This window comes from Falco cherrug, chromosome 5 (genome assembly GCF_023634085.1).
Source record: "Falco cherrug isolate bFalChe1 chromosome 5, bFalChe1.pri, whole genome shotgun sequence".
NCBI classification, from domain to species: Eukaryota; Metazoa; Chordata; class Aves; order Falconiformes; family Falconidae; genus Falco; species Falco cherrug.
Genome location: NC_073701.1, coordinates 72,416,638 through 72,436,572, shown reverse-complemented (window position 1 = coordinate 72,436,572; position 19,935 = coordinate 72,416,638). Strand labels below are relative to the sequence as shown.

Sequence of the window (19,935 nt, the reverse complement as noted above, 5' to 3'; positions counted from 1 at the left end):
GAGGCATAAAGGAGAAAGGTCCCGGGGAACACTGGCTAACCAGGTCTGCCTGAGCCTGAGCTGGGAGCCAGGGTGCCCCCTCTGATGGGATCCTCCAGGCTCATCCAGCTGAGGTCCAGGATCTCTGTCTGGGACAAGTACCACTGGTCTCGGAGGACAGGAGTGTTCCTGGACACCACTGGTGTGGGTGCTTCTTCCAGCCCTGGCTGCTTGGATGCTGCCTCATGCAATGGGGCTTTTTCCTACCCTGCCTGAGGGCACCAGACCCTTTGCAAGTGCTGCCTGTCTCCAGCACTGGTGTGGCTGGTGGTCTTGTCACCCTGCAGCTGTGTTCACAGGCTGGGTGCTGCATGCAGGCGGCTCTACAGACCAGGGCAAGGTCTTGATAGGAGCTGGGTGCAAATGTGCAGCGTGTTGAAATGCATTTTCTTTGGCCACATTGAGTCATTTAGGCTTTTGGTGCTGCTTCTGTGGCTGCTATCAGGCTGGCCTGAGGGGAGTTGCAGTGCCATGGCGCGAGGTCAGTCAGCACTGCACGTACACAGTGAACCTGCAGCACCATTGCTGGCAAGTGCCAGACCTCATGTCCCACAACGGGAAGCAAAGCAATGGTGGGTGCCCCGGCCCTAGAATGCCAGGCCAAGGGCATGGGCGGCACATGCTTCCTCCTAGAGCACCGAATGGACGCAGGCAGGGGAGGGATGCAGCTGCTGCTTGCTGTAACTGTAGTAGGGCCAGAGCCTGGCACCGAGGGAGAGAAGGGCAGCCAGTTATGCTGGGAACAGGGAAGCAGGAGGGACAGCACGGGAGAGGGGAACAGGGAAGCTAGCTGCCCGCAGCTGCTTGGAGAAGCAGCTTGAGGAGAGATGTCCCATGCGAGTAGGAGGTGGAAAATGACAAACGTCTGCCCATGATCTGGGGCTGCTCTGTCCCCTACCTGCCTTACGTTCTTTGCTTGGTGGTAGGTCCAGTCTCTTAACCTGAGTTGTACACTGCCCTGGCCTCTGCATGCTCCTCTGAACAGCCTTCTCTCTTCGTTCTCCACAGGGGTTTCTTGGCACCCAGCAAGGACCCCTGCCCCTACGTGGCACAGTACCAGCTGGTTCCTGCCAGTGGAGGATCTGGCTGACACTGTTCCTGTGTGCACACCTGGAGCATGTCCCCAAGAGTGTGTTCCCACCTACTCGCCATGCACCAGTGCAGCCAGTGCTGGAGCTTGCTGGGGAGCAGGACTCCAGCTTCTGCCCCTGTCCCCAGGCTGTGACCTGCCAACCGCATTCACTGCAGACGTTTGCCATGTCCCACCCCAGGGCAGGGACGAGCTGAGAAGCAAGGGATCCCCGTGCACATGCACACCATATGGACACCTCTGTGGGGCTGGGGCTAGGGCTCAGGAAGCCCCAGCTTCACCCAGCCCCTTTTTCCCTGTGCACTAGGCAGGCTGAGCTGTGGCGTGCAGCAAGCACTGTGTGTCAAGCTTCTAAGTGAAGGCTTGCAAACCAGAGGATGAAACAAAGGAAACACGAAATGCTAATCACAAGAATAGTGGGTGCTTCTTCTGGCTTCAGCGGGCTCTTTTCACATCCTGCAGCTTCATTCCAGCACCCCTGAAACACGTTGCCACTTCACCTTGTAAATCCTCCAGATAATTCAGGCTGCCCGTGCAGGGCTGGCAGTGCTGCGTGGGCTGAGCCACGTGGGCTGTGCTGCGTGTTTCCGTGCAGGGGCTGGCTGCGCTGCATGGGCTGCGCTGCGTGGGCTGTGCTGCGTGTTTCCGTACAGGGGAGTTGCTGTGCCGTGCGGTGCCGTGCAGAGCTGTGCCTTGCTGTGCCAGGCGGTTCAGGGCTGGAGAGCTGCTGCGCTGCGAGGGGTGCCTCCCTGCAGGGCTGTGGGGCTGCACCCCTTGTCTGAGCACCAACCGCCAGTGCAGGGCAGGTGCGGTCTTGGAATACGTGCGGTGGGGATGAATTGTGTTTGTACTGAGATGTGGGCATTTATCCAAGCTGTTCTGCTGGCTTGTGTGTTCAGTGAAGTCAGTCCTGCCTGGTCCCAGAGCACATCCCTGACTTGCAGGGTCCAAATCTGATTGCTGTGGCAGCATCGTTTCTGAACACTTGCAGCAGATCACAGAAGATGATACTGACCTGGTCTTCCTCATTCTGCGGCAGAACAGCAAATCTCGTTGGGAGCAGGGCCCTGCAGAGCTGGGCTTGGCAAAGGCAATCCCTGTGGTGGGGCTTTGTTCCTAGGCTTGAAGGGGAAGGACCATCTTTCCCTGCTACAACAGGAGCCCATGTCTGTGGGACACTGTGGCTCAGCATCTCAGTGTCTGAGGGAGGCTGTGGCTGAGCCAGGAGCCTGGCTCAGTCCTGCCCTGCTCCGTCCCCGCTGTGGCTGCCCAGCCAGAGGCTGCCTGGAACCTCTTCCCCCAACTTCTGCCGGTGCAGCAGCTCTGCCCTGTGCTGCCTCCACAGGGTGGGATGGGGCTGGTGGCTGGGCAGGGGTGCAGGGAGGGCAGGGATGCCAGAGAGGCGATTAGCATCCCAGTCCCAGACAAACAGATGGAGGCAGCGTTATCCTATTACCTAAGGGCTAAGCGGGAGAAGCTGGGCGGTGTTGAGGCTGGCTGATCTGTGGGCACTCTGGGCTCCTGCAGCGGCAGGATGTTTTTCTGGGGTGGCAGGCACCCCGACACTAGCTCTGGATAGTGTCGACACCTGGACAGCACTGAGTCCCTGGGAACAGGTGAGATATATGCTCCTAGGCACGGGTCAGCACTGGCAGCCCTGGCCCCTGCTCTCTGCTGCTGGGGCCCAGAGCTTTGGCAGGGAAGCCAGGGGTTGCCTCACAGCAACTGCAAGGTTGGGGTGCTGGGGTGGTGCAGGGGCTGTGCTGGGCAGGGCCAAGGTCACTGCAGGTGAGGCTGAGTGAGGGGATGGTGATGGGACCTTGCTGTCAGCGATGATGAGGGAGTGGTACGTCCTGGCAGCAGCAGGGCTCTCCATGTCGCTTTGCAGATTGTGTAATTCCTGGAGGTCCTCAGGTTTCCTGCTTCTTGCTGTGTGTTCTTAAAATGAAGCTGGGAAGTTGGAGGAATGGTGCCGGATTGCAACAAGCACCAGGCAGTCCTCAAGTCTGTGCAGCCCTACAGCTGTGCAGGATGGCAAGCTGGGTCCGCCTGGGCCACGGCGTCGCCCACACATCGAGGGGCTGGGTGTTTACCTGGCTGTGCTGCCACAGGTCTGCCCACCGTGCAGGGACACGGAGAAGCTTGCTAAGAAGAGAGTGGGAGGTGTGGGAACCTGATGCTTGGATTTACTTATCCTTGGGTTGTACCACCTTCCTGGGCTGTGATTACCTGCAGCTGTGGCCCAGCAGTGGTGTGGGGAGATGGAGGGAGCAGATGTGCTTTCTGCCAGCCTGTCTGCAGTGGGGCAGGCTCCAGAGTCTTGTTCCTCCTGGCTGTGTCCAACCCAGGCGTGCTCCTCTCCTGCACTGATGGGCTGGGAGTGTGTGTGTGTGTGGGGGGGTGTTGGGTGGGGGGTGATTGTTTTTATGCTCTGGCTCCGTGAGGAGCTGATGGGTGTTCAGTGACTTGTGGGACAGCAGGAGATGCCAGCCCATCCGGTGCACACCTCTGGGCCAGGCTGGTCTATAGGACTCTGGCAGGGTCTGACTCCCTTCTCTGGTCTTGGTGGTGATTTCCAGCTGCTCTCATGGTATCGTGGATGGTGCAGTGCTGCCAGCGAGAAGAGTTCTGTCCCTGGCCCTGCTGGTCCCACCCGGCAGTGTGACCAGCTGACTGGGCAGGCAGCAGGCTGCAGTGTGGGTGCAGGATCAGGGGACCCCAACCTGGGGGTACACAGGGCCTTGCACGTGCTGCATGAGAGCGTGTAGCTGTGGTTACCAAGGTGACTGTGTTAAGTGATGTTCCTATGGCTACGCACTGCTTGAGCTCAGAGTTACTGAGGGGGAGTGTGTGAAGCCCCCAGGATCCCCGTGCCTCCCGGTGAGGCTGTTCTCATTGCAAGCATCCCCTGGCTCCTGCTCTGGAGACACCTGTCCAGGGTGGGAGAGGCTGCTTGGGCAGCTCTCGGTGCTGAGCTGCCCCACGGGCTGTGGGCTTTGCTGGGCTCTGCAGACCCCAGGGACCCGGGGCTGGCTGGACACTGTCCCTGCTTGGGTCTCCGTGCCCAGCAAAGAAGGACCTGCGGTTTGCAGACACCTCTTTTGGGACAGGCTTGGGGCAGGTCCTGTGTGGCTATATCGGGGGTTCTGGGGACACACTCCCCACTAGAGCAGCAGTCACCAGGAGCCCTGCGTTAGTGGTGCCAGCTCTGGTGAGGTGCCCTCATGGCACCCAGAGCCCATGGGTCCCAGCTGCGTCGCAGGGGAATAGGTCCTGCAAGCTTCAAAGCCTTTAGCCACCTCTGCCTTTCCCCAGGCTCTGTTCATCCCTTCAGCCAGGTGTGCCCTGAGGTGAGGTCCTTGCGGCAACAGGCTGGGGTGCTGTGCAGTCCGTGGGGCTGACTCCAAGTATGTGCTGCACAGCGAAGGGTGAGGGCAGCCTGGAAAGAAGCACTGTGGTCGCTGGTGCTTTGCCAGGAGCCAGGACAGATACAGGAGGGGGCTGTGGGGCAGGAAGCAACGGGGACTTGCCTTGTCTGTGATGGAGAAGAGATTGGGGAGAGCTGAGACATGGGTCAGTCAGAGAGGGAAAGGGCATGTCTGGAAGTGGTTCTCCACTCTGGATTCGTACTGGAGTGAGCCCAGGCTGGGAGGCTCGAGGGACTGTCCCCATGTAGGCAGTGTCCCGGTGGTGCTAACCGTGGCTAGGGCAGCCACTTTCATCTTGCTGCTGCTGTGGGATCCTGGAGCCCCACGCGGAGATGTTCTCCCTTGGGGCAATCAAGGATTCAGAGAGCCCAAGGAATGAAGCTGGGATGCTACAAACACCAAATTGCCTGAGAGTTAGCTGTTTCTGTGCAAGACCAGGAGCTGACTGGTGGGGAAGCAGCCAGAGTGCAAGCAACAGACCCTGGGAAGGTGTCTGTGTGACAGAAACCTGGATTTGAGAGGCCACATGTCCATACATGTACATGGCCAGGGCTGTGTGTGCAGTCTGATAGGGCTGGGTTACAGACTTTACACCCCAGCCCCTCATTCCTGCTCTTGTGTCACTGTTTGTTGCCTCTTCTGCTTCAGAGGAACAGCTAGAGCTGTGAGCTGCTCCTGCTAAAAGCCATCAGGACAAAACAGGCTTGATTTTAATCTGGGCCAGCTCCCTGGGCTGGTTGGCAGTATGGGTGGGCTGCCTGTGTGTCTGTGCATCCAGCCCAGGGGTGGAAGTGAGTGTGCAGGGATGGGGGTAAGGACCAAATTACTGTGTCCCAGCATTGCCACTGAAACGCCTGTGGGGTCCAGCCTCAGCACGCCCATGCTGTCCTGTCCACCAGACCACTGTCCTACCTGCCCAGCTTGCCAAAGGAAGGGGCACATGACCAGGCAACAGGCAGGGCTGAGCCTGGCAGTGGCTGTGTTGCCTCAAGCCACTCTCAGGGCTGTGTGGCCAGTGCCCGGCTAACACTGTACCCTGTGTGGGGACCGCAGGGACAGAGAGAGGGTTTGCTGGCCTGTGCTCCTTCTGCCTGGCTGGGACCAGCCCATGGGTGCTGCTCCTCCAGCACAGTGCCTGGGGGGCCTGGCTGGGGCTGTCAGCTCCTGCTCTGCCCCGCACAGGCTGGCGGGGAGCTCTGCTGCCCATCAGGCCACCTCTGAGGGGTCTGGCTCCTTCCCGCAATGGGGGCAGTCCTGTGTCCCCCCCGGTGTGATAGGGCGGGTGGTGCAGATGTGTCCTGGAGGTGGGCAGCCAGGAGCATGTGCAGGGCTGTGACCTGCGGGAAGCGTAAGTGTTTTGGGCCAGGGACTGGCACTTTCTGCCCTGTTGACCCGAAGAGTTGTTTTGAGCTGGGACAGTGGCAGGAGTGAGGAGAAGGCTTTTGCTTTGGCCAAGTGGGGCTGCCCAGGACAAGGCCAGTGGGGAATCGTCTCCTGTGGTTTCTGATGCTGCACCTGCTGGTGGCCACGCACTGGGTTCCTTTCCTGCAGCAGATGCAGACAGGCAGTGGGGGGCTGCGGGACTGCAGGACAGCTATTAAGGTCAACTCCCAGGAATCCCTGTGCCGAAGACTATTGCCCCAGAACTCTGCAGACAGGTTGCCCTACAAACCGCTGCAGCTGCCTCCAGATGTGCATGTGCGGAGGGGGTTCAGGAATGCCACCACCTCCTTGCTGGATGCTCAGAGACACAGATGAGTCCCCGTGTTCCTGGGCCTGCGCTCTGTGGGCACAGGGTGCTGCTCTCTATCCCGTTGTCCGTCACTGTGGTCAGCACCACTCTGCTGTCACCCTGGGAAAGCCGAGCGCTGGCACAGCGGGCTTGCTCCCAAGAGCGGTGTGTTGCAGGACTTGCCCTTTAATCATCTGCACATCCCTGGTGACCCAGTAACCCTGGCAAATGGGGAGAGGGAAAATCAATTGGCAGGAGAATTACCCATCGGGCGCTGTAGGACACTGCGGCCACACGCAGGCTGATCAATGAGTGCTGCTCCCTCTCCCTCTCCTCATTAGCTCTGTGCATCCTGGCACTCTGTCTGGGGCCACCGTGAGCACAGTCCTGCGGCTGCCCCTGCCCCTGCCTGCACGGGTTGGTTCTGGAAGACATGGGCAGTGGTGGCAAAGGACAAGGTTGGGCTGGTACAGACTGCTTTGTGCTACCTGTCACGTGGGGCTGGGACAGAGCCATGGCAAACAGCAGGGCCGACTGACCTGCTTGTGCCCAGATAAGCGATGAGGACAGCTCCGGCATTGCAGAGCCCTGGCTCTGAGTAGGGCCCCGTCTGGCAGCCCTGGGCAGGGAGCTGGCAGGATACCGAGGACCATCCTTGGGTCGGTGGGAAGGTGACCCGTGGGAGCCCCAGACTCTCGACACCCCACGCAGGGGCGCCTGGAGCAGCACAGTCCCTCCCGCTCCCCGTTCCCCCCCGCGGAGGCCACCGTGCCTTCCACAGTGCCTGCAACCATCGACCGTGCGTTCCAGCTGCAGCCACAGCTGCCCCTGGTAAATCAGTAACGTCTGGCCTGCGTGAGAGGACGACTCTGCTTGTCCCATGGGCAATGCCAGCCAAGCGAAAGCGGATGCTCCCCGATCCTTTGAGGTGAGGGCTTGACTCCCTGCAGTGGTGTGGGAGGGCTGGGGGCTCCGGGCAGGGCTGTTAAACATGGCCCAGGGCTCCCTTGGCCTGGAAGGACTCGGGAAAGACGAGGAACTTGCACAGCGCCTGCATGCAGAGCCGGGGCCAGGCTCGGCGCTGTTGCGGGAGCGGAGCCTGGGGTGTGTGAGTGCTGGAGCAAGCAACGGCTCTGCTCTCTGGAGGGGCAGAGGGCATCACAGCCGTGCCTGGGGTCTGGCAGGGCAGTGTCGATGCTGGTGCAGGTGGGTGGACATGCAGCTGCCTTGGTGCTGATCTGGACCAAGTCGGGTGAAGTCTGTCCTAGTCAGTCCTTTCAGTAGCAGCGAGGCAGAGGCGGTGCCCCAGCAGCTCTCCCTGCTGCAACCGCGCCAGCCCCAGCACACAGGGCCCATTCCCAGTGATCCCAGTAGTGACAGCCCTGCGTGCTGTTCTCTGCGCTGGCAGTGACATCCCAGCAGGATGCCGGATCTCCCCGTGGCACACACTTGTGACGCTGCTGTGTCCCCCCACAACCCCAGTGCAGTGTGAGGAGGGAGCCCTGAAGCTTAAAGACCTGGTGCAGCTTGTGCCCTGGTGGTGTGCGGCCAAGGGGGAGGGCTGGGCTCTGCGTGCTTCTCCCACACATCAGCACAACACAAGTACCTGTTCCCCGCTGGTGTTGCACTAGCTACCGCTCCCTGCCATCTCTCCCAGGAAAGCAGCACTTGTGCTAGAAAGCATCTGCCTGCAGCCTCCCGTACGTACCATGCCCGAAGTGCCCTTGCTGTGTGGGTGCATCTGGGGATGTGCATGTGGTGAGCCAGATGCTCCCATGCTCGCATATCTCTGGAGACCCTGTTCCTCAAAGGGCCAGGCCTTACGGGAGTCAGAGTCGATGGGCATGTGAGTGGAGAGGCGAAGCCGGAGGCAGTGCACCAGTGGGCTTGCTGTGCTTGGGAAGGCAGGTACTGGAAAGGTGATGAAATTTAACTCTAGTTCAGCCAGGGAAAACTGCCGGTCCCAGGCAGGCTGCATTGCTTGCTGTAGTAGACTGGTGCTTGGACGTTTCTGCAAGACAGTGTGGCTGGGTGCAGGTTCACCCACTCAGGTGTTTGTGTCCCCAGTGCCTGGGTGGCCAACAGCCCCTGCAGAGGGAGGTGTGCAGTTCTGCTTTGCCCCCATGCTGAGGCTTGTAAGATCTCCCTTGATTCTGGAAAGGTTATTGCTGTTGAGGTGTCAGCTGCTACTGTCTTTGGTTTCCAGCGCTCCCTAGCAGACTGTTAGCATCCGTGGGGCTGCTGCTGGGGTGAGAGCTGAGGCCTCCCTGCGATATGCACTCTGGGTGGCCAGGGTTTTGAAGCCTGGAAAGGCAGGAGCCATGCACAGGGCTCTTTTTGAAGGGCATTATTTTGTGTCCCTAATTATGAATCCAACCTGCAACTGGTCCCTGTGACCAGGGCCCCTCCTGAGTCTGTCTGTCCCTCCAAGTGCGTGGCACTTGTTTAGCCTGAAAAGTGAAGTCTGAGTGTGGGTCTAATTGCTGTCTGTGATAAGTATATAAATACTTACATAAACAAAGGACGAGAGAAGAGCTGCACAGGCTAACAGACAATGCTGACGTAAGAGTAGGGTAAACTAGCCGTGAATGTGTGGGCTAGAAATTAGGCCATTTCTAACCATCACAGCAAAAAAATGGTCTGAAACAGCTTTCCAGGAAGAGGAGAGAGAGTGAGAGGAGACCTGGAGGAAGGAGTTTGGTAAGAGGATTTCAGATGTGGCACCTGGGGTGCCAGCAGCCCTGTCCTTGTGGATGGATAGAGCAACCTCCCACAGCCCAGCACTGGCCAGCTCTGGCTCCGCATAGCACTGGGCTCTTGTCCCAGGCTGCAGGACCTGGTGCCAGTACTGACAGCAGCTGCAGGTCTTTGCATTCCTCTCTGGGCTCCCTTTGGCTGCACCAACCCGCTCTTCACACTGCCACAGGACAGAGAGGCAGCACCTTCTCTCCTCCCCAGGCTGGTGCCAGCTTCCCATCTTAGGAGCAGCTCCAGCTGGCACCCCTGCTGTGGAGTGTCTCAGTTTCTTCCTTCTGCTTTTATTGTGCGCTGGAGCTGCTTGTCTTCTTTAGATCTTACCTGTTGCACCTTTCTAGGTCCCACTATTGCAGTGCTAGCTCTACACATTTCCCAAGATTCTCCCAGCCGGATGCTTCCCCCGAAAGGAAGAGTAATTCAGTGATACACTGAGTGGTGGCTGTGGTTCTGCATTACCTCTAACCCAGAGGGGACCAGGAGCCCTGCTGGAGAACTCTGAAGATGCCAGAGCAGTGTTCAGCAGTGTAGCATGGGATGATCCCCGTGGGATGGCTGCCCTTCACAGAGGGATTTGTGAGAGATGGCAGGGAGGGTGGCCAAATTAGACTCTTTAACACCAGGCATGGTGGAAAGTGAGGCAGGCCATCAGGAAATGCTGTTTCTCACAGCATAAAAGGTAAAGGTGCCTAAACTTTACAACCCCTTGTGAAGGCTATTGCAAAGAGTATTTGGAAATCCAAACAAACTGCTATACTCCGGGTTTCACTTATTGGTGCTCCTGGTGGCACGTGCAGGGAGCGCTACTAGGCTAGTGAGGCGTGATTTTCTTTGATGGAAGCATTACTGATTTGTTCCTGTCTCTGTAAAATCTTCTTGAAAGATTTTGTAACTCTCTTTGATGATTTTTCATCCGTTTTTCCTGGTGTTAGAATAAGACTCATTGGATTATAATTTCTGAGATACTCAACTTGTATCTTTTTTCAAGATAAGTGATTTTTTTTCCTCAGCAGAGAAGTTGATTTAATAAGAGAAAATGAATGTGAATGACTCTGCAAGTCTGTGATGGAGTTCGGGGGTGGGGGTGGCCAGTGCATTTTTCCAACCCTTCACAGTTGTGTCTTAAACATTATTGGGAACTAATGAGGTACCAGAAGATTGGTGGGGGGAAAAAGCAAGAATAATGCTGACAATTACCATCTGGAGCATTTAATTTCTCCCCCTAGTGAAATAACAAGACCAAAAAAAAGGAAAGAAATAAAATCAATGAATGGCAATAGTTAAACAGAACTTACAGGCAGCAGGCGGCAAGGTGGGTGAGTTTTGTCCCTGAGAGGCCACCAGCTGGAGCCACCTCTGCCCACCGCCGGGGCAGCCTGGGGGCAGAGCTGGTGCAGGGGGCAGATCCTGGCCGCAGGGTGGTATCCTGGGGTGGCTGAAGCCGTGCGGGCTGAGGCTGCATGGAGGGATGGTTGTGGCATTGCTTGCTTAATCCCCTGTGTGGTGGTGTCAGAGGAAGGCAGCGGGTGGGAGCCAAGCCCCTCTGCTGCAGCACACGTTCAGAGGAAAGCTGTAGATTTGGGGGAGGGGGATCTTGTGCAGAATGGTGCCTGCTGTCAGTGAGGTGTGCCCTGCCTGCACAGCACGGGCATGGCTCTGAAGAGGTGATGGGCAGAGCATGGGATCCTTCCCCAGCGCCTTTGGGCAGTTGGGTCTGCATCCAAAGTATTCCTCTGTGTTGGCTCTGGGCTTCCTGCGGCTCACGGGTCCTCGCCAGCTTCGTGGAGGTGCAGGTGTACGTGTGTGCCCCAGCTGCAGGAGGTCTTTCCACTCTGCTGCTTGTGAAGGCATACACAAGTGTGTGTTGCTGCTGTCCCATCTGTTCCAGGGTCTGTCCACCTTGGTGTGGATGCATGCCCATGGGATGCAGTCAGACCATGTGTCGCTTGTATTTCTGATGATTTATCTCCTTACTACGTGCATTTTTCCAAGCAGAACTTAGTGTTCCTCCTGCTCTTATTTCTAATCTCTTCAGGGGCTTTTCACTGGCCTATTCCCAGTTTCACACCATGTTCATTAAGGTGCTGCTTGATCCCTTCTTCCAAATCACTAATAAGAATGAGGCCCCAGCCCAGTCCTTGCCCTGAGCTGGTGGCAGCAGCCGTACAGCAGTGGTGACTGCTCATTTTGCATCCAGCCTTCAGCTGCTTTCAGGCCTGACCAAAAGGCAGGCAGAGCCAGTCTGCCATGTCACCATGCCTGGAGAAGCTCTACCTGTCCCACAGCTGCTGCCAGCCGCAGAGAGCAATCCCAGGCCAGGGACTTCTGACACGGGCCCTTCGCTGGCCCATCTGCTGGCCTTGCGGGGCGGCTGGAACATGTGCAGCATCCTCTGTACAGACCCAGCATCCCTCAGCCCCACTTCCTCTGCCAAGGCATCAGCTGTTGAGATCTGGGACCATGGGGGCCCAGGGTTATGGTGGGTCTTGCCAGGGGTCTGCATGGTCCTTGTCCTGCCCTCACCACTGAGTGCTCCTAAGGGCCTGGCTATACACTGTGCCACCGGGTGTTGCCATGTCTCAGTGGGCATGTGAGGACAGGCCAGCCTCCCTGAATGCTGTGCCACCCTCGCCTGTCCCCTGGGATCCTGGCACGCTGCTAGTGGCGGGCTGGGAGAGGCCCCATGGACCCGTGCTCACGTGGCTGCAGGTTGCTTCTCTTGGCCTTGAGTCATTCCGTGCGACTGCCATGCGTGGGCCACAGCTGCGGGCTTCCCGGTTTGGACCGTCTGTGCTCCCCTCTCTGACCCTTTGCTCAACAGATATCTTTGCCATCTCCCCTCCTGACCATTCTTACTCCTTTGTCTTTTGTGCTCAGCCAGCGGCTCCTTCTCGGCTGCATGTGAGTCATGGTCATCTCAGCCACTTCTTCCCCTCACCAGCCCCACCTCATCCCCGGTGTCCCTGACTGAAAGCTGCAGAGCCCAGCCTGTTCCTTGCATTCCTCGCTTTTGCCTTGTGGCTTTTGCTTCAAAGCCTTGCATCACTTCACCTGAGACCTGCAAGATGCTGGAGCCCAGCCCACGCTCTGTGGATCTGCAGTTTTGGTGCACCTCTACCTGGGGCCAGGACAGGTGCAGGGCAGGGAACACTGTGTGCTCCATGGAGCAGGAGGCTTTCCAGTGCCACTGGTCTCATCTCCTCTCGCCCCAGTGCCCTGCTTGAGAGCTCTTCTCAGACCCCATGCAGATACAGCAGGAGAGCTGCTGCAGGACAGGCACCCTGGAAAGGCATGGGTTTGGCTTGCTTTGCTGCTGGGAAAGAATGTTTTCTCATACCTTAAGGGACTTGCAGGGGATGACTGAAACTGGCATGGTCCTCCCATCCAGGCACAAAGGCTTGACCCATGCCAGGGCAGTACTGAGAGGTCTGGGTGATGGGAACGCAGGGTGCAGGGGGAGCTGGACACTTCCCTGGTCCTTGTATCTGTGAAGCAACAGCAGACAGACAGGACCTGTGATTCTCCAGCACAGGGGTGCAGGTGTGGATTGAAGGAACCCAGAGACCAGATGATTGCTCCTGGGCTGATCTCATTGTTTGTCATGGTCAAACCTTGATTTACATTCCGAGGCTTGTGCCACAGAGTTGCAGTGCTCATGGTCTAGGACCTGTTAGACTCCCACTCTGACCCCAAACTTCCAGGTCTGTGGATGCAGCCTTCTCTGCCTGTCTCGCCCATTCTGCTGGTGCAAGGCATTTGCAGCAGGTACTGCTCCAGCTGGGAGAGTTGCTGGGGGCTAGCCGCCCTGGCAGAGTCAGGCTCTCCCCGATGCCTGCCTTGTGCAGTCCCTCGGCTTTAGGATGGGAGGACCAAAGGAAGAGCCATTAGTCATTTCCTGGACAGATCCAGGCCATAGCGTATCTCTTTCCAGCTCTCAGTGGTTTGGGGGCTATTTCTGTTTCAGGATTGTCATGTAGATTAAAGCCTTGAATCCCAGCCAGTGATGGACCGGACACAATCCCGTACGTAGTCCTGCAGGGCTCAGCCCAGCATCCCATCTGTGCTTGGCAGGGCAGTCACTGGCCAGCCCCTGCCTGAGAGCAAGGGCTGGACTTGCTGGGCAGGCAGGGTCCTCCTGGCTTTAGTTAGCCCCCACTGCTGGGGGGACTGGCACAAACAGCAGCTCGTGGTGGCAGCTGCCTGTGTCTCTGCTCTGTGCTGGAGCTAACGGTAGCTGCGCCGGCCACCACTGCTCCAGTGTGTGCACACGTGGCTTCTCTGGCTCAGACAGGTCTCTGAGGTGGAAACACAGGTCAGCTGTCCTCCCACTCCCAAAACTTGGGCACAAGGGCACAGCTCCATCCTCTTGTCCAAGTACAAGCCAGTTCTGGAAACTCCTGGGAGACAGTCCCAGCTCCTTGCCCAGTGGGCTGGTGGAGGTGGTGCTGGAGCCTGCAGCCCAAGGGCCAGTCTGACTGGCTGCGGGTGCACACAGACATGTGCTGGGTGGTGATCACCTCCAAGCAGGGGTATTGGGGACCTCGCAGTGGGCAGCGCTCCACCAACTGCAGCACTAACAGTTTACTGGGCCACAACCAAGACCTTTCCCTGTAAAACCCAGAGACAGGCATAGTGCTAAGCACCCCACGAGTCACACCTGCTTGTCTGGCTAATGTCCAGCCTCCCTTATGAGTCCCCCCATGGCAGACGATGAAGGAGCCAGGCAGGCCCTCCAGAGATGCTGGTGCAGATGTGAAGATGGAGGATGATGGTTGCAGATGGGGGACAGGGGCACTGGGATGAACTGCAGGCATTGGTGGTTGTGTGGAGAGAAGACAGTTGATCAAAGGAGCAGAGCAGGCCCCAGAAGCTGGGACAACCCGCACTCTCCTAGGGTGCTGTGTCCAGACCCTCTGTGCTGGCTCTGTAGTGCGCCCTGTGTGGTGACCCCTCCCTGGGTGAGCAGATGCTCTGGGTGTCCGTGCACCTGGGATGGGGTGAACCCAGGGCAGGCCCATGCCGAGGTGAGGAAGGGTCCCTTCTGGCTGGCTGGTGGGAGTCACTGCAATGGGGGCTGTGCCCGCTGTGGGGGCCAGGGAGGGCATGCAGTGGCAGTTGGCCCTTTGGGGGGGGGGGGGCACTTGTGGGGATCCCTGCATAGTGTGCTGTGGGGCTTCTCGGTGAGGTCTGTGACATGGAGGTTCCCATGTAGGGTGAGGGCGGTCCTCTGCAAGGTCTCAACAAAAGGATCTTTTGTGGGAACGTATCCGTATCCGTGGGGGATCCTGTGTGGGTGCCTCTGCGAGGTTACTGCACAGCTGGTCGGGGGTTCCTGGGCGAGGGCCCCAAGATGGGGAGCTCTGTGTGGGGCAGTCAGGGGTCCTGTATGAAGTCCCTGTGGGGGTGGCCTGGGTGGAGTGTGGGGGTCCCTGCTGGGGGAAAGGGGGGGGGGGGGGGAGGTCCCTGCAGGGATGCCCATGTGCAGTGGGGGGGTTCTCTCCCAGGCCTTTGCCGGGGGATGGTCACTGCTGGTGTCTCCCCACAGGGTCCCTCAGGGTCACCTGTGTGCAGCATGGGAGTCAGCTCCTGGGCCCCTGCCGGGGTCCCAGCCGCAGTACCCATGTGCATTGTGGGGGTCCCCTGCCAGGGGATGGTCTCTGCCGGGGTCCCCCCGCGGGGTCCCAGCCGAGTGCCCCCGCGGGTCGCAGCCGTGCTCACCGCCTCTCCTCACCCCGCAGGGCCCCCGGGCGGGCTGTGAGCGCGGCCCCCGGTGCCGGTGCCGGTGCCGGCCGCCCCGCCGCGCCGCACGGAGCATGCCTCTGAGCCCCGCCGGCAGCAAACATGAGAGCCCGGAGTCGCCGCCGCCAGAGCCGCCGCCGCCGCCGGAGCGACAGCCCCGCGCCGCCGCCGCCGGGGAGCCGGGTGCCGGCCTGCGGGAGGAGACGCGGCTCGACCCGGCCCGGGGCCCCGGCGGGCCCCGCTCCCCCAAGCTGGCGGCCCCGGCGCGCATGGAGGAGCCCGCGCCCGGCGCCATCGTCGTCCGCATCGGCATCCCCGACCTCCAGCAGACGGTGAGTGCCCGCCCTGGCCCCGGCCCCGACCCGCACCCCGCGCGGCCCCCGCCCCGCTCCGCACGGCTGCCGCCCCGGCACCACCCGGCAAACTTCGCACCGCCGCGGGCGGGGGGCGGCCGGCCGGCCCCAGCCCCGGCAGGACGGCTCCCCCCTGCCCTGCTGCCCGGCTCCCCATTGCCCCAGCCCCCTGCTCCCCGGTGCCCCCCTCCCCATTGCCCCGCTCCCCGGTGCCCCCCCCGCCCCCCATTGCCCCGCTCCCCGGTGCCCCCGCAGAGCCCGGCGGAGCGGCGGGCGGAGCGGCCCGGGCAGCCCCGCTGCAGCGCGGCTTTGCAGCCCGGGGCCGCTCCCGCCGCCGGGGGCCCGCATCGGCCCGGGACCGCGCTGCGCTCCGCCGCCCGCCCCGGGCGCGGGGGACAGCGGGGCTGGGCGCGGGGGGTGGGCGCAGCTCGGGAGGCTCCGGTACCGGCGTGGTACCGGTACCAGCACCGCTCCAGCGCTGGCTCCGGCACCGGGATCGGCTCCAGCACCCGCACCGGCTGGGCCGGGCTGCGGGAGCGCGAAGCCGCAGCGCTGGGGACCGATGGCCGCCCGCCCGCTGGCAGCGTGGGCCAGTGGGACTGGGCAGGCTGTGCGGGCAGCTCCCGCCGGTGCCGAGCTGTAGGTGTGCGTGGGCTGCCCGCCGGTGCGCCGGTGCCGACGTGACCGCGGCGGGTTCAGGGCGTCAGGCCCGGGTGCGGCGCAGCGGGTTGCGAGGTGTGTGTGGGGGCACCACTGCACCGGACGGGGTGCCAGGCCACGGTGTCGGTGCCACAAGGCAGGACACGCAGGTGCCGAGGTGTGACACAGGAGGGCATGAGCGTTATGGTGTGATGTGGGGCAGTGTGCGTGGGTATCGTGGTGGGTAGTTACCTGTGGGGCAATGCTGGGGGTCATCCGGGGATGGGGTGCTTGGGGGGAGCGAGAACTTGGAAACAGCCTGGTCAGTGGAGGGAAAAAGTTCGCTGAAGGGCTGGGCTGCGGTAACAGGGGCCCTGAGGAGGAGTGCTCGTTAGGGGTGGTGCTGGGAGCAGCATCTTGCCTGGGCTGGGTGGGCTGCGAGGCACAGCGAGCCTGTGCTCTGAGGCAAGGCGCTGCGGGCAGGAGAGGAGGTGCCCCTTGGGGGTTAGGGGTGGGGGGAGATGAGACAGACTTGGGGCGAGCAGAGCGTTGCTGGGGGTGGAGGGGACTAGAAGAAGTGAGAGCTCTCCTCTTTGGTGGTGAAAGAGTTCTATTTTGGAGACTGGCATGGGGGTTCTACTCGGTGGCGGAGGGGTAGCAGCTGGGGCCAGAGAGCTTGCTAGAGGACAGTGGTGCTGGGGCTGAGGTGCTCGCATGCTCGCAGGCACAGCTCTGCAGGCTGAGCTGCCAAGCACCGGGCAGCAGCAGAGAGAGGCAGGCGAGGCAGCGCTGCCTTTGCTGTCGAAGAATCAGACAGATGCTCTGCTCTAGTGAGGACTGACCTTGCGCTGCGGGAAGGGCTTTACAGCTGCTCTCTGCTCTCTCCAGCCCTGGCCCCTGCTGGGGTTGTGAGCAAGGCTCTTGGGGACACAGTGTATGCTCTTTCCCTTCACTGCTGTATTGGCCCCAGCACATCAGCTCCTCCTCCACCATCCCTGTGCACATCCATCCCCAAGCTGATGTACGGACCCGGGTCTCATCCTGCTCCAGCCCTCAGCCCAGATCCCGTTGTGTGATGCAGCACAGGGCAGGGCCCAGGGACTGCCAGTGAGGGCCTTTACTCAGCCCATTGCCATGGCACCCACCTCTCCACTTCACTGTTCCTTGGGCACTGCTCTGCACCTCCCTTCCCTGGCTTAGTTTGTTTTGGGAGTGTGCGTGGGCACCGGAGGAAGCAGCGATGTGTGTGATGTGTCGGTGTGATGGTGTGTTGTAAACCGCCCCCCCTTCCTCCTTCCAAGTCCTGCACTGCAGCCAGGGGATAGTCCCAGAGTCCGAGGGAAGCAGCTCAGCCTTGCCAGACCAAAGATCACCCGAGGCAGGGGAGGGAATGCGGCTGCCTGCGAAGCAGAGCATATTTGCATGGATAAAGTGGGAATGTCCCTCCCAGATCTCCCTTGCCTGAGGGGCAGATGCATATCAGAGCGCTGAAGGGTGCAAATGTTTCTAGTGCAGCCTCCCTGGGCTGGGGGTGGGAGCCGCAGGGGCAACCCGCCGGCTGCCCTGGGGCTGGGGACTGGGGGCATCTCTCCCCTCGGCTGCGGGCAGGGTGCCATGGGGAGCCGGGGGGCAGGGGGCTGGGTGCCGGGGGGAACTGGGGGAAGGGGGCAGCACTCCGGCTACGTGCAGGGTGCTGTGGGGAGTCGGGGGGCAGGGGGCAGCGCTGCCAGCTGCAGTAAGGGCAGCATGTCACTTGCATCCCAGCCAGCGCAGCCTGCGCACCGACAGCCCGGCTGATGTGCAGAGGAATTGGCTGCAGCCGCAGCCCAGGGCTCTCCAGCTTTGCAGAGCTACTCGAGTAGCAGGAGCGCACAGGTGGTGCTCCTGGGAGGGCAGGGCTGCCCACCCGGCCCTGTCCCTGCTGCCCGTCACATGGGGCAGCACGCACTGGGTTTCATGGGATGCAGATGGGGGTCGGAGGCTGTGGCACCTGCTCCCCTGGGCAGAGAGGCAGGGCGGAAGCAGATGTGGGTGCAGGCTCCCTGCAGAGCAGGGATGGGCTCTGCTCAGTCTGCACTGGTGGGCAGCAGGACGGTGTGACAGCTGCTCTGTCAGACCCTTGGCTGCCCCACAGGCTGGGCACCCAGTGCTGCTCCCTGCACAGCGGTCCCGCACTGTCACCAGCACAGAGCCATGCTCAGGCTGGTGTCGGGGGCATCTCTTTCTTTCAGACCAAGGCAGTGTCTGCAGAGAGCTGTTGCATTTATGGTTCAGGTGGGGGCTGACTTCCCAAATAGAAACTGCCTGTTTTGCAAACTCCTCTTCTGTGCTAGCTGAAGTACCTTCACTTAAATAATGGGAGGCAGGAAAAATCAAGCTGGCTTAACTGCATACATCCCTAAGAGCTGTACATGACTGGCCCTGAACTTCCCTAGCCTCCTGTGCATCATCCCCCATACCTCGGCTCTGTAATTTAGGCACTCACGGTGCTTATTCTTCATGCCTTGAACAGACAGCTTTGGTCCCTGTCTGCAAGGTGACATCCAAGCAGATGGGGGCATGACCTGTGTGAAAATGGGGAAAATGAGCAGCTGAGCCTGTCCCATCTGCCACTGCTGGGCTTGCCACCGCACCACCATCTCCTCCATGAGACACTCTGGGATGTGTTTGCTGTGTTTTGCAGGAGCTCACAGGACAGATGCTCCAGAGCTGTGTGTATTCCCTGCCTGCTACCCTCTTACAGGGCATGGGTCCTCGATCTCACACAGCTGGAGAGAGTGAGGATCCTAAACCTCCTCCCTGCTCCTGCTCCTGGCCCAAATGGGTCCTGCTTCTCCCTGCAGTTAGTGGGTGTTGCGCTGGTGTCCAACCAGAGCCTGGCTCCCCTTCCCTGGGCTGCTGTGGCGCAGCAGAGCTGTGGCACACTGTCTCTCAGGCCAGGTGGGGACCCCTCTCCTGGCATAATCTCTTGGCTTCTCAGACCCTTTTCCCTGGGCTGGGATAGGCTTTGCAGTTCAGAGGAGCTGCTATTGAGCTGTTCTTCCGCTGAGTGCAGCCACAGGGCAGGGATTGCCCCTAGGCACAGGCGTCTTCCCAGAGGTGTCCTTCCTCTGCTTTTGCTGCTCTGCTTGTCTGGCTTTGCTATGGCAGTGGCCCTCCCTGATGGACAGCCCGTGGGGGGCCTGACACTTTGGCCACTCTGTGGGTCTGTGTGGGGCTCTTGCCCCAGGCCAGGGTTAGTGTCTGCACCCCGGGAGGGATCTCACAGCCTGCGGGTGCAGGCTGGGACTCGGGTGGGCTGAGGAGAGGGAAGGATATCCCATAGGCAGGGATAAGGCACAGGACCTTGATCGCACCTGCAGGAAGGGCAGTCAGATTCCCTGCCTTGTAATGGGAACACTCCTGGCCTCCTCTGACCTGGCTCTGCATCTTCTTCCCTGGACCTGTCCAGAGGCTGAGTTGTTCTGAGTGATGGGGCACATGGATCAGGGATCATCCAAGAGAAGAGGCTTTCTTCCCTGCTTGCTCTGGGAAGAACACAAACATAAGGAGGAGGGATGGGACCACAACAGGGATCACTGGCCTCCCCAGGACTGTGTGGTGCCAGCAAGGGGTTGGTGTGCTGAAGGGGTTTTGCTCACTGAACTCCAGCCCTTGTACAGTCTGAAGCGACCCCGTACCCTCCTACCACGGGTACCTCTGGGCTTCTGAGTCTGGCTTGGCTGCTGCAGCACGGGCTGACGTGCCGTGGGCTTTGCTATAGCAAGCTCTGCTTGACGGTGGAGATTGTCTCTTTTGGGATCTTCGGGCACAGGGTGGACAGGTGGCTTTTCAGTAACAAGTCAGACTCTGTTAGCTGCCACAATTTCAGAGATCAGGACTTCATCTGGGCAAAGTTCAGCTTATTCAAGTTCGTGTCTGCTGTCACGGTTGGAGCTTCCAGGTGGATTTTTAGACTGTGAAGCAGCTGACTTTTCAAGTCAAGTTTCCCAGGTCTCTTGGAGTTGTCTCCAAGCCTCTCTTAGGTTCCTTTTGCAACTCTCCAGCATGTGTTTATTCAGCTGAAAGCCTTTGAATTCACTGTTAGTGGCTTCCATTGTTAAGACCAAATCTCCACCCGAGGCTGTGACCTTGTCTCTGAAAAGGCAGTCTCTTCAGGCA

The 19,935-nt window shown here is 60.1% G+C and overlaps 1 protein-coding gene across 10 annotated transcripts in view; it reads left to right on the top strand.

Moving 5' to 3' along the window:
- Positions 1-19,935, top strand: part of SHANK3 (SH3 and multiple ankyrin repeat domains 3) — a 369,257-nt gene that overhangs the window by 9,938 nt on the left and 339,384 nt on the right. For 9 of the 10 annotated variants that reach the window (XR_008732337.1, XM_055710964.1, XM_055710961.1 and 6 more), the window contains exon 3: positions 14,782-15,114. Coding sequence is in view for 9 of the 10 variants with exons in the window: in XM_055710964.1 (XP_055566939.1) it covers positions 14,857-15,114 (258 nt within the window). In the remaining variant the exon portion in view is untranslated. Of the gene's footprint in view, positions 1-1,983; positions 2,746-14,781; positions 15,115-19,935 lie in introns of those variants that run through there. The other variant, XM_055710963.1, reaches the window with a different exon arrangement.